Source organism: Planococcus citri, chromosome 2, assembly GCF_950023065.1.
Source record: "Planococcus citri chromosome 2, ihPlaCitr1.1, whole genome shotgun sequence".
Lineage (NCBI taxonomy): Eukaryota > Metazoa > Arthropoda > Insecta > Hemiptera > Pseudococcidae > Planococcus > Planococcus citri.
The window spans coordinates 80081092-80093112 of record NC_088678.1 but is presented as its reverse complement, the minus strand read 5'-3'; the positions used below and the strand labels follow the sequence as shown (position 1 = coordinate 80093112).

Here is a 12021-nt window from a genome sequence, read left to right as displayed (position 1 = left end):
AAAATATATAAAAAATTGCATTATACCTTACTTAATTGTACTTTGCCGATGTCTGTATTTAAAAATTTGACATTTGATTATTTTAAATTTAAATTAATTTTGTATTCGAACCTTATGAGTTGAAGAAAAGAATGTTCAATTTTGAATTAGAGGAATATTTACCTATACTTACTTGAAAAAAAAAAAAAGGAGAAATGGCCGAAAAAGAGAATGAAAACTCAAAAGAAATTCACCAGCAGTCAACTTCGTAGTGTATTGAAATTAGTTTGCAGAATTAATTTCGACTCTCCATCTCAGTTTGATGAAATTTTGGGGAAATTTCAAGTTTCAAAAATCTACTGGAGGCTCTAAAATGACTTGAACCCACCTAAAGTCGTCTTCAGAGAGTTTTAAAATTGGAGTGTAGAGTAAATTTCAGCTTTCCATCTCCATTTGATGAAATTTTGTGAAAATTCAAAGTTTCAAAAATCTGCTGGAGGCTTTAGGAATTTTCAAAAAGTCGCTGGAGACTCCAAAACGACTTGAAATTCATCCGCAGTACTTCGTAGCGTATTGAAATTAGTTTTTAGAATAAATTTTAGCTTTACAACTCCAATTTGATGAAATTTTGTGGGAATTTCGAGTTTCAAAAATCGGCTGGAGGCTCCAGAACTGCTCAAAACGGGTCGAAACCGTTTCCAATCGATTTGGCATGTCGAAAATAGGGTATATCCCAAATTTCAGCTTTCTTGGTCAATTTGGTAAAATTTTGATTTTTTCCCTCATTTTTGGCCTAAATTGGATTTTCAAAAATTCACCAAAAATCGAAAAACCCACTTTAGCACTTGAAATTTTGACAGGTGATAAATTTTTGCATGATCTTTCGATCTACCTTTGTAAGGTTTGAAAAATTTCGTGCAAGTCCTATGATGAAACGCAAAATCTTCGATTTTGGCTGACCTGTCAATCAAAATGGCCGCCATTTTGTAAGTAAAGCCAACTTTTTTTGGGAAAGTTTACTTTAAAATATTTCTCAGGATGTCCATTTTAAGAAAAAAGTTTGTCCCGGAGGATTGGCGGAGGGGGGTGCAATTACTCCTATTGTCATATGCCGGACTAATACTGAGAAGTTGCATAACCAAAGAGATAAGAAGGCGTAAATTCATTTTTACATCCGTTCAAGCACATATTTTTCCATTCTTTGGCGACATTTTGAAAATCTTTCGTTCAAAACTGGGGAAAAATCCTCAGAATTCTGAAATTTGAAATGTACCCCATTTTCCACATCTTGAGAATGGATTACAAGCAATTTACATCTTGAGCTCCTCCTTTCCCTCTTTGTCTTAAGAAAGAAAAACAATGAAGAAATAAAAATACGAGAATGTTGAGTTCAAATACCAATTCATTCTTCTTATTCGTCATTCAAAACGTCAGCAGGGCTGGAAGAACTAGAAAATAAAGAAGAGTTTACTTTTCATTTCTTTATTTTCAGTTTTCACATTCAGCTTTTTTCAGTTTCAGTTTTGTAATTCATTGTTATGTTGAAAAAAAAACTACTAAAAAAACCATAATTTTCTTAAATTTTTTACTCGAAAAAAAAACATAAGAAATTGCATCATAATTGTACTTTGCCGATGTCTGTGGGCATTTAAAAATTTCACATTTGATTATTTTAAATTTAAATTAATTTTGTATTCGAGCCTCATGAGTTGAAGAAAGAAAAGTTCAATTTTGAATTAGAAGAATACACTTACCAAACAAAAGGGAGAAATTGCCAAAAAAGAGAATGAAAACTCAAAAAATTTCAATTCCAGTTTTAGGAATTTTTATTTCAGTTTCATCAGTTTTCCAGCCTTGATATTATTTAGAGCTGAAAAATTTAACAATAATTAAGGATGAATGTTTTTTTTCTTTTTTTGAAACATTTTAAAGATTGAAATCAGTAGAAAATATTAAAACCTACTCCATTTTGATGACATTTTACGGAAATTTCAGATACGAAATTTGAAATTTTTTTTAAAAAAAACATTAAGTACTTGTGATGTAAAAAGATGACAGTTTTACATTCAAAAATTTTCATTTTTAAGTATGTATTTGATAGTTTTTTTTTTTTTTGACATCTTGGTTATACCTTCTTAGTGAGCTAATTAAGAAAAAGAAAACAAATGAAATTTGATTCAACATCAATAGAAATCTGAAACATTTGATTTACCACCAGAATTGGCGAAGGTTTCGAGTCGTTCCACAGCCACAGGGCCCATTTTTTCAATTTTTTTAAACAAGACATTCGGGACTCACTGTGAGCTGTGGAGAAGGGAGGAGACGTTTGAAATGTCCCAAACTTTTGAAGCAGTATACTTATTTCTTTCGTCCAATTTCAAACATGTCGGCTGCTATGTTGACAATTTAAATCTCCAAGAGGATTGGGATGGCGTTCAAAAAATACTGAAAACGTTAATTCAACACTCCCCTCCCATTCGATGGTGTCCAAAGGTTCAAATCAGACCACTTGATCCAACTCTTTTTTTTTCATTAAAATAAAATCGTACTCAAATTATTTTTACCTTATAATGCTTGAAAATTCGGCCACTTACCTAAAACAAAAAGAAACAAAAAATTCATGGATTAACAGATTGATAATTAATCACCTCATAATCACATATGGGCGTCAACATTTTTTATTAGCAATTAGCATGTGCTGGGAAGGGGAATTCTATTCTCACTGATTTGCCAAGTTTTACACAATACTTATTATTTAACCAAAAAATGATGATATTCTCCGCCTTGATTATATATTACCTCCGAAATTATCTTTCAGTCTTTCACCTCTAAACAACCAACCAGAGCGTTGAAGAAAATCTCGAGGAATGCAACTATACAAGATATTCATTCCTTAATCGAGGAAAATTCAATAAAATTCATTCTTATTCCCTTTCTACACGAATCAAAATACAAAAATATTTTATCGAACAAGCCAGTCACCTGCCAAAGTCACATTTGCCAGCACTCAAACAGCTGACCGTGCTAAGAAAATTTTTTCAACAGTGAAAGGAACTTTAATTTCTAAACCTCCGTTTACCCCCCCCCCCCCCCGCCAAACGGTTCCAATAGGGTGGCTCTAAGATACGAGTATACAGTGGTTTTGCATTTTTTTTTCATCACCCTATCCCCAACCATCACCTAAAATCGTTGGATTCAAGAAAAAATTAATTCCCTGGTTTTTTATTTTCTCCAGATTCAAAAAAAAAAAAGTCAAGTGTCCCAAAATTGCAAAAAATTTGCAAGAACATCTGGTATCGCTGGGATTGAGAAAATCTCGTGAGAATCGTTTAATATACAATATGACATGAGGTACATTCTCAATGATTTCGATTAACTGAAAGAAAATTCATTACAAAGATGGAAGAAATCCACAAACAACAAACACTTTAAACGCATTTTGAACAAAACATACACTACATTGTAAATTAATTCATTTAAATCTAAAATAACAATCTTAATTATGGACAAAAATAATTGCCTGAGCTCTCGGTCTGTTTCGCCTCAAAAAAGTCAATTCCAAATTTGATTACAAAAATATTTCCGAAGAAAGAAAAAAATCGTAAGTATTATTTCAAATGAACAAACACGTAAGTTCTACTCAATCAAATTCAAAATGCATTATATGATTATAGAAGCATAGGTACTTAAGGCAAATCATCACGTACTCAAAATACTTAATACTTAGGAACACATAATTACGTTTAAATTTAGGAAAAAAATTGTAAACAAACAGACAAATACGACTTATCTATATAAGAATAATTTTCAAATAGGTGATATTTTTAGACAAAATAATAATAATAATAATAATAATAAACACACAAACAAACAAAAAATTGAAGAAAAAAAATGAGTATTCAACGTTCACGAAAATTAATATTCAAAAATACTCAAAAAATGCTAATATAGGTATCTAATCCCACCGATCACTTTTTCACCTTCTTCAGTCACTATCGTCATCGCTATCGTCACTAGTGTCACTAGTATCGTCGTCACTGCTTTCATCACTATCACTACTATCAGTACTGCTATCATCACTACTATCATCACTGCTATCGTCGCTAATATCATCGCTACTAGTACTAGAATCACTGCTAGTACTATCATCACAAAAATCACTATAATAATACGGATACGTCGGATTACGCGCGCAATCAGTCGTGAATTTTTCAATCAAACGGTGATCATGGAATTCGACCATTGATGGTCCCGAGGCCCATTCGTGTACTCGCAGTTGAACGCATATCGAGTTTTCATCCAAATTTTGTACATTCATCGGCGAATCGTCCATTTTTCTGTAAACTATCACTATCGATCGTCAGATCTGAAAAATGAAATCAAATTATTGTATCGTTGTATGATCACTATATGCCTATATTTCAACTTACTTAGGTATACATATTTCGAACAAACTATACATTCGTTAAGAGCACATTCACTCGGTTAATCTTATAGGTAATTTAAACCCCAAGTGATAAAGAATTAAGTAACCACAATAGGTATAGGTCTAGGTATATATGTACCTACTTACTTACTTACAGGAAAATAAAACAACGGCGAAATTCACGCTTTCTAGTTTCTAAAGCTGTAATTCGAAATAGTACACAACAGTTTGCAATTTTCGCGGAACGAAGGTGAAAAAAAGCACGATCATTTAGGTAGCTAGTCGAAAGTAACAATAACACCGTTATAATTAGAACACATTACTACACTGTGGTCTCTCATATGTATCAAAAACATGTACAATTGTCAGACGATTAATGCTGAAATGTGATTGTAATGCAACGTGATGCAATGTGAATATTCGACTTCGACCTAGGAAGTAGGAACGAGGGCCGAGGAAAGGAGCCGACGAGACGAAACAAGCATCCGAGTAGCAAAACTTCCGTTTGCTATACAGGAACAGACAGAACACGTTTTTACATGCATAAGCTAAGAGATTCAAAAGGCACGAATTTATTTTTACAAACGTTCGAGCATATTTTTCGATTCATCGGCGAATTTTTGAAAATTTTTCGTTCAAAATTTTACCAAATTGACCTAGAATTCCAAACTATATTCTAGGTACGTCACAAGAATTCGATTGCGAATAGTTTCGAACCGTTCTCAGTAGAACTGCAGCCTGCGTCAGATTTTTGCACGTTAGAATTTCCCCAAAATTTTACCAAATCAAGCTAACAAGGGAACCTCTTGAGGTATCCGCCCCCGATTTGAACGGGACCGCGATTTTTGGAAAGACCATGTTCTAAAACCCCCAAATCCAAATTTTCAGTTGCCCAAGTTCATTTTTCGATTTTTGGCGAATTTTTCAAAATCCAAAATTGACTATTTTGGTGATTTATGTTTTTTTTTTTTTTAAATACGTATGTACTTGATCAGTAAAAATGTTCAAAATAAGTCCTAAAACTGATATTCACCTCCCAAATCCAAATTTCGCCATTTCCAGCCATTCTGGAGCCTCCAGTACGATTTTTCAATTTCTTTTCTTCTTCTCCAGAATTTTGAATTTGCTCCAGAAGGCGTGAATATGAAGTTGGGCAGCTAAAAATCGAGTTGTGTGTTATACTCGAAATGTTTAACGAATTTATTCACATTTGAGCCGATTCTGGAGGGGACACCTCAAGAGTGGGGTTTTGACCAGCCTTTAATAAAAATATCCAAAAATTAAAGGGAGGTCCAAGAAAGGCTGGAAATGGCGAAATTCGCTCTGGTGTGATTAATTAATGACGAAATACAGCGATTCGCGCAAATTTCAAAAATTTTCTCACAAACGAGGAATTTTTGGTTTTTGGATATTTTTATTTTGAAAAAAATCGGGTCAAAAAACCACTCTTGAGGTGTCCCCTCCAGAATCGGCTCAAATGTGGATAAATTCGTTAAACAGGTCGAGTATAACGCACAACTCGATTTTTAGCTGCCCAACTTCATATTCACGCCTTCTGGAGAAAATTCAAAATTCTGGAGAAATTGAAAAGTAGCGCTGGAGGCTCCAGAATGGCTGGAAATGGCGAAATTTGGATTTGGAGGGTTAATATCAGTTTTAGGACTTATTTTGAACATTCTTACTGATCAAGTACGTACTTTTTTTTAAAAAAGCATAAATCACCAAAATAGCCAATTTCGGATTTTTAAAAATTCGCCAAAAATCGAAAAATCAACTTGGGCAGCTGAAAATTTGGATTTGGGGGTTTTAGAACATGCTCTTTCCAAAAATCGCGATCCCGTTCAAATCGGAGGTGGACACCTCAAGAGGTTCCCTTGTAAGATTCACCCAAAACAGTTTGAATAAAGCACCCTTGCCAAAATTTCAATTGCCCAAATTAATTTTTCGCGAATTTAAAGAATTCCAAAATACCCCATATTCAGAGATTCGTGCTCTGTCGTGCAATAACATTTTCCCAGCAATAGATAAGCAAACTACTCTAATATTTATTCAAAAAACTGATTTTCAAACTAACGCAAACGTGAAACCTCTTCAATAAATCAAATATAAACAACTCAACGCATATCAAAATGTGAGAAATTCGTCCAAATTTGAATCAAAAAATATATCCAGCAAAAATTTCTATACAGAGAAAATTAAAAAAACAACTAGACTCCTCACAAGCCTTTTTCGCCTATAAAAAAAGACAATTCTAAACTTGATCACAAAAATAATTTCAAGAAATAAAAAAAACTCGTCAATATAATTTAAAATGAAAACAATATTATTAAAAAACAAAAATGCATTAAATATGAGATGATGAATCGATGAAGCATAAAGTCAAGGTAAATCATTGCGTACTCAACCAACATACCTATTACCTACCTACTTCAGAATAGCTATATCTAGTTGAATTTCCAATTAAAGAATAAAATAAAATTGATAATAAACAAGACTTTGAAAAAAATAATAATAATAGGAGTAAACAAACATAAAAACGACTTAAAAAAAGATTCCACGAACACAAAAATGAATACCTATTTAAAAATTACTTTTAGGTAATAAAAGCTCATGATATCTAATCCAACCGATCACTTTTTCGCTACATCCAGTCTTCATCATCACTACTAGTACCAGAACTAGAATCGCTACTCGAACTAAACTCGCTACCAGAACTTATAGAATCAGGAATATAATACGAGTTCATCGGATCACCCACGCAATCAGCCGAGAATTTTTCAATCAAACTGGTATCTTCGTCGAAAAACCACAACAACGCACTTCGACGATATTTCAGGCGCATCAATAGACCTTCGATCAACCCATGCTTTCGGTAATCGTATATCATTTCGCGTTTAAACTGCCGCCTTTCTGCTTCGGTCGCGAAACACCATTTCAAAAACTCATCCATCGACTCGGTAACACGAAAAGAACCTTCGGCAACGCATCCTTTCAACTGCACCAAAAATCCTCCAGGAAACAAGGGCGGTCGCTTGAAGTTATCTTCGATTAAACGTTCGTCGCCGTCGTAAATCCATAATAAATAATCCTGCAAGGCAGCTCGATCGAAAGTCATTTTTTTGCGACAGTTGATCGTGCTGTAATCCGGCTTGAACAAAACTTTCAACAGACGACTTTCGAACAACTTTTTCAAAAATTTCAATTGGTTGCTGGCAGCGTAATACACCGTGCTGGCGAATTCCCTCAAGTCGTGCATTTCGCCTTTGTCGATTTTCCGAGCCCAGTATCTCCTCGTCCAGATCACTTTTTTCATTATCTCTTCAGATGTATCCGGAGATATCCACGAAACGTTTTCCTCTACGTACTTGCACAAGTCCTTCCAATCACCGCGATAAACGCGCAAACACATGTGATCTACCGCATACGAAGACGTTATAAAATTGAACTTACGGATCCTCGATATATTATGAAATGACATTACGGTATCGATTTCGTCATATTCGCTATAATCCAGCAATACGCATAACAACGATTGTATTCCGTCATCGTTGTTGGCATTGGCGACTACTTCTTTCAACTCGACAACGTCGCGATCGTAATGTGGCAGAAAATCGCGCATCAATTCATGTACCGCAGCAAACGGCGCCCAGATGTTCAATAAACAGCAATTCTTGTGGAAAAATTCCGATCGCATCTCGACGGGCATGATTTCCAACACCTTTCTAACGAACGCCAACGGGTCGCTGATCAGTCGACGAGCACGAAAATCGCGTAAACGGTCTCCAAAATCATCGATGAATTTTTTGGCCATACTCCGCCACAATTCAATATCGACGGCCGATTGTTGCAACTTGCTGCTAGCGCTGGTCCAAATTTCCATCAACAACCGGGTCCATTTTTCGAAATCGTTCGCGTTTCGCATCGATGAAAGTACCAGTGTTTCGATAATGGCGCAGAAATTCTTCGAGTTCATTTTACTCCCGAACATTGTCCAAATGTAACGTACGTCGTCCACAACACCCCGTTGAACGAATCTTTCGACCAATTTCGAAATCGAAGTACCAGTACGACACGCCAGATTCCATTCTTTATCCGCCAATTTCGCCAACAATGCTTTCGCGTGGGCTTCGTCGTACAACTCAAACATACTCATATTTACAAATTCGGCGGATTTTCTCGCCAAGTCCAGCTTATCGAAGAAGTACACGACCGGTGGCCACCAAAGACGCTGCCGCGAAGTGTTGAAAAGCCACAATTCGAGCGAAGAATTCGGTACCCATATCGTATCCAACTCGTTTTTCAAGTACGTGCTCCAATACGCCTCGAACGGATCCACTTTGAAATCGAATCTCGGTATCGAATCGATCGCGTCGCGATATTTTTCGCAGTAGCCACGTAATCGATTTCAAAACGATGGTTCCAAACTAGTTTCACGATGTATTCGTTTAACGGAGACGATGGATGATCGTGGAAGATACTAGGCGCATGGCAATGATGCGCTTGAATCCACGCATTAACTGCTTCCAAGATCGATATCATGCTGTCTTCGATTTGGCGCTGAATTTTACTCGGTATATGAGCGAATCGAGGTACTCGCATTTCGCATAACGGTGCTGGTGGAGGAGCTGACTACCTCAAGGCCCGTGTTACACGGCGCCACACGATGCTTATGGAGTACGATTTTTATTTTTCCGAGTTGATTTTAATGATTTTTGACTATTTTGATTTGTAAAAAATTGAAAATTATTCAAAATTATTTCAATTTTCAATTTTTATATTTTTTGTGATTTTTTATGTTTTTTCAATTGTAAATGAACTAGAATATGCCGTCGAGCGGTACGCGCGTACCGCTCGGCGGCATATCCCCGCGCGTACCGCTCGGCGGCATATCCCCGCGCGTACCGCTCGGCGGCATATCCCCGCGCGTCCCGTATACAAATTTAGTTCACTCGCACCGTGTAATTCTTCCTATCGCTCGCCTTGACGATTTCACGCATTTTTGGGAGGTAGTCAGCTGCTCCACCGGCCCCCGCATAACTGCCACACGAACCAGTCGTGAGCCGAGCAATAGCAAATAATACTGTAGCCTTGTTTTCTTCTCCACACATCGATTACCGGTAATTCGCCGTTGGCCCATTCGTATACCAGCCAAACACATATCGATTTTTCAGCCAAACTTTGTAACTTCATCGGTAAAGCGTCCATTTTTCTTCGAACTAGTTATCACTTTCGATCGCCAAATCTGAAAAATCAAATTAGGTATATCGTCGTGTGATCAGTATACATGACTATATTCAACTTACCAACTTACGTATTTTGAGCAATAGGTAGTTTATTACAATACAAGCACAAGCACCGAAATAAGCATGGTATGCTGGTCAATCAAGTCCTTTCTCTAAAACGTACGAGCGCTGGAGTTTATTCCATGACGCTTGGTGGGATTTATCATTTATCATTGATGAAAGATACATACATACAATCATCGTCACCAGCACAATCGTACACTTGGTTAATCTTGTATGTACGTAATTCAAACTTCAAATGATAAAACATAAGTATACTTACAAAAAATAAATCCGCACGAAATCACGCTCTCCGAAGTGAAGTTGTAACTCGAAATACACAACAGTTCGTACTTCGTATCTACACTTCACAGAACGACTCGATGGTGAAACAAAGCACGATCACATGCACTACACATCACTAAGGTCTCTATCATATGGTAAAAAAACTAAAAAAAAACATACATATTACATAATGTACATACATGCACGATCGTCATTTCGTCAAACGACTGATGATAAATAATGCAAATGGGAACATTGAGAACTGAGGCAATCTGAAGATGAGGATGAGGAGACAAGAGACGAATTCCGAAAATCAGAACACTGAACAGAACTCCCTTTCGCTACCGAACCAATTGGATTGGCCTGACAAAACCGGTTACGGGTTATTTTTTTCGTTTTACAGATACAGAGCAGTAGACCGTTATCGCAGGATGTTGCGCCGCATATGTGACGTCATTTCCCTGATTAATGATTTATTTTGATGTTTAGATAAGATAGTTTAGATATGAGTAATTTTTTCGAAACAAGAAATGACGTCACTAACGTGTCGCAAGATTCTGCAATAAAAGGCATCAAAATAAGTAATTATTCATTATTACAATTTCAATTCTTGACTAATGCAAATTTTTGAAAATCTTTTGACTGAGTATTGTTATTCAAAATCAAAAGTGGAAAAATAAAAAAAAATAAAAATTTTACCAAATCAAGTTGGAAAGCTAACAAAGGAACCTCTTGAGGTGTCCACTACCGTTTTGAACGGGACCGCGATTTTTGGAAAGAGCATGTTCTAAAACCCCCAAATCCAAATTTTCAGCGGCCCAAGTTCATTTTTAGATTTTTGGCGAATTTTTGAAAATCCAAAATTGACTATTTTGGAGATTTATCCTTTTTTTAAAAAAAAGTACGTACTTGATCAGTAAAAATGTTCAAAATAAGTTCTAAAACTGAAATTGCCCCTCCCATCCAAATTTCGCCATCTCCAGCTGTTCTGGAGGCTCCAGCGCTATTCATCATTTCTCCAGAATTTTCAATTTGCTCCGGAAGGCGTGAATATGAAGTTGGGCAGCTAAAAATCGAGTTGTGTGATATACTCGACCTGATTAACGAATTTATTCACATTTGAACCGATTCTGGAGCGGACACCTCAAAAGTGGTTTTTTGACCAGCTTTTTTCACAATAAGAAGTCCAAAAAAATCAAAATTTTACGGTTGGCGAGGAAATTTTCGAAATTTGCGCGAACCGCTGTATTTCGAACACAACAAACCCCCTGAGGCAGAATTCCGCCATTTCCAGCTATTCTGGAGCCTCCAGTGCAATTTTTCAATTTCTCCCGAATTTTCAATTTGCTCCAAATGGCGTGAATATAAAGTTGGGCAGCTATAAATCGAGTTGTGTGTGTTATACTCGATCTGTTCAACGAGTTTATCCGCTTTTGAGTCGATTCTGGAGCGGACACCTCAAGAGTGGTTTTCGACCAGCTTTTTTCATAATAAAAATATCCAAAAATTAAAGAAGGCCCAAGAAAGGCTGGAAACGGCGAAATTTGCTCTCGTGTAGTTAATTAATGACAAAATACAGCGATTCGCGCAAATTTCAAAAATTTTCTCACAAACGAGGAATTTTTGGTTTCTTGGATATTTTTATTTTGAAAAAAAGCTTGTAAAAAAACCACTTTTGAGGTGTCCGCTCCAAAATCGGCTCAAATGTGGATAAGTTCGTTAAACAGGTCTGGTATAACACACAACTCGATTTTTAGCTGCACAACTTCATATTCACGCCTTCTGGAGCAAATTGAAAATTCTGGAGAAATTGAAAAATTGCGCTGGAGTCTCCAGAATAGCTGGAAATGGCGAAATTCGCTCTCGTGGGATTAGTTCATGACAAATTACTGCGATTCGCGCAAATTTCGAAAATTTCCTCGCAAACGGTAAAATTTTGATTTTTTTGGATTTCTTATTATGAAAAATGCTGGTCAAAAAACCACTCTTGAGGTGTCCCTTCCAAAATCGACTCAAATGTGGATAAAGTCGTTAAACAGATCGAGTATA

At 36.1% G+C, this 12021-nt stretch overlaps 2 protein-coding genes and 1 long non-coding RNA gene across 4 annotated transcripts in view; 1 reads left to right on the top strand and 2 right to left on the bottom strand.

Moving 5' to 3' along the window:
- The window catches only part of LOC135837960 (roundabout homolog 2-like), a 638803-nt gene that overhangs the window by 257176 nt on the left and 369606 nt on the right, over window positions 1-12021 (top strand). The gene's annotated exons all lie outside the window — the stretch shown is intronic.
- Window positions 3274-5355, bottom strand: LOC135837944 (uncharacterized). Its single transcript, XR_010557276.1, has 2 exons — window positions 4561-5355; window positions 3274-4345 (listed from the first exon to the last, which is right to left on the bottom strand). It is a non-coding gene; the product is annotated as an uncharacterized LOC135837944 (long non-coding RNA).
- LOC135837935 (uncharacterized) lies at window positions 6724-10343 on the bottom strand. Of its 2 annotated transcripts, XM_065353381.1 has the most exons (3): window positions 9971-10343; window positions 9521-9647; window positions 6724-8962 (listed from the first exon to the last, which is right to left on the bottom strand). In XM_065353381.1, exon 3 carries the CDS (start codon window positions 8556-8558, stop codon window positions 7047-7049), a length of 1512 nt encoding a protein of 503 aa, XP_065209453.1. In that variant the 5' UTR covers window positions 8559-8962; window positions 9521-9647; window positions 9971-10343; the 3' UTR covers window positions 6724-7046. The 2 variants fall into 2 exon arrangements, with proteins under 2 accessions (XP_065209453.1, XP_065209452.1); XM_065353380.1 differs by having other exon boundaries at window positions 6724-9647.

What these genes read in the sequence shown, in the direction of transcription:
- LOC135837935 (XM_065353380.1), bottom strand. Translation starts at nt 8,558, where the DNA reads ATGAGTATGTTTGAGTTGTACGACGAAGCCCACGCGAAAGCATTGTTG.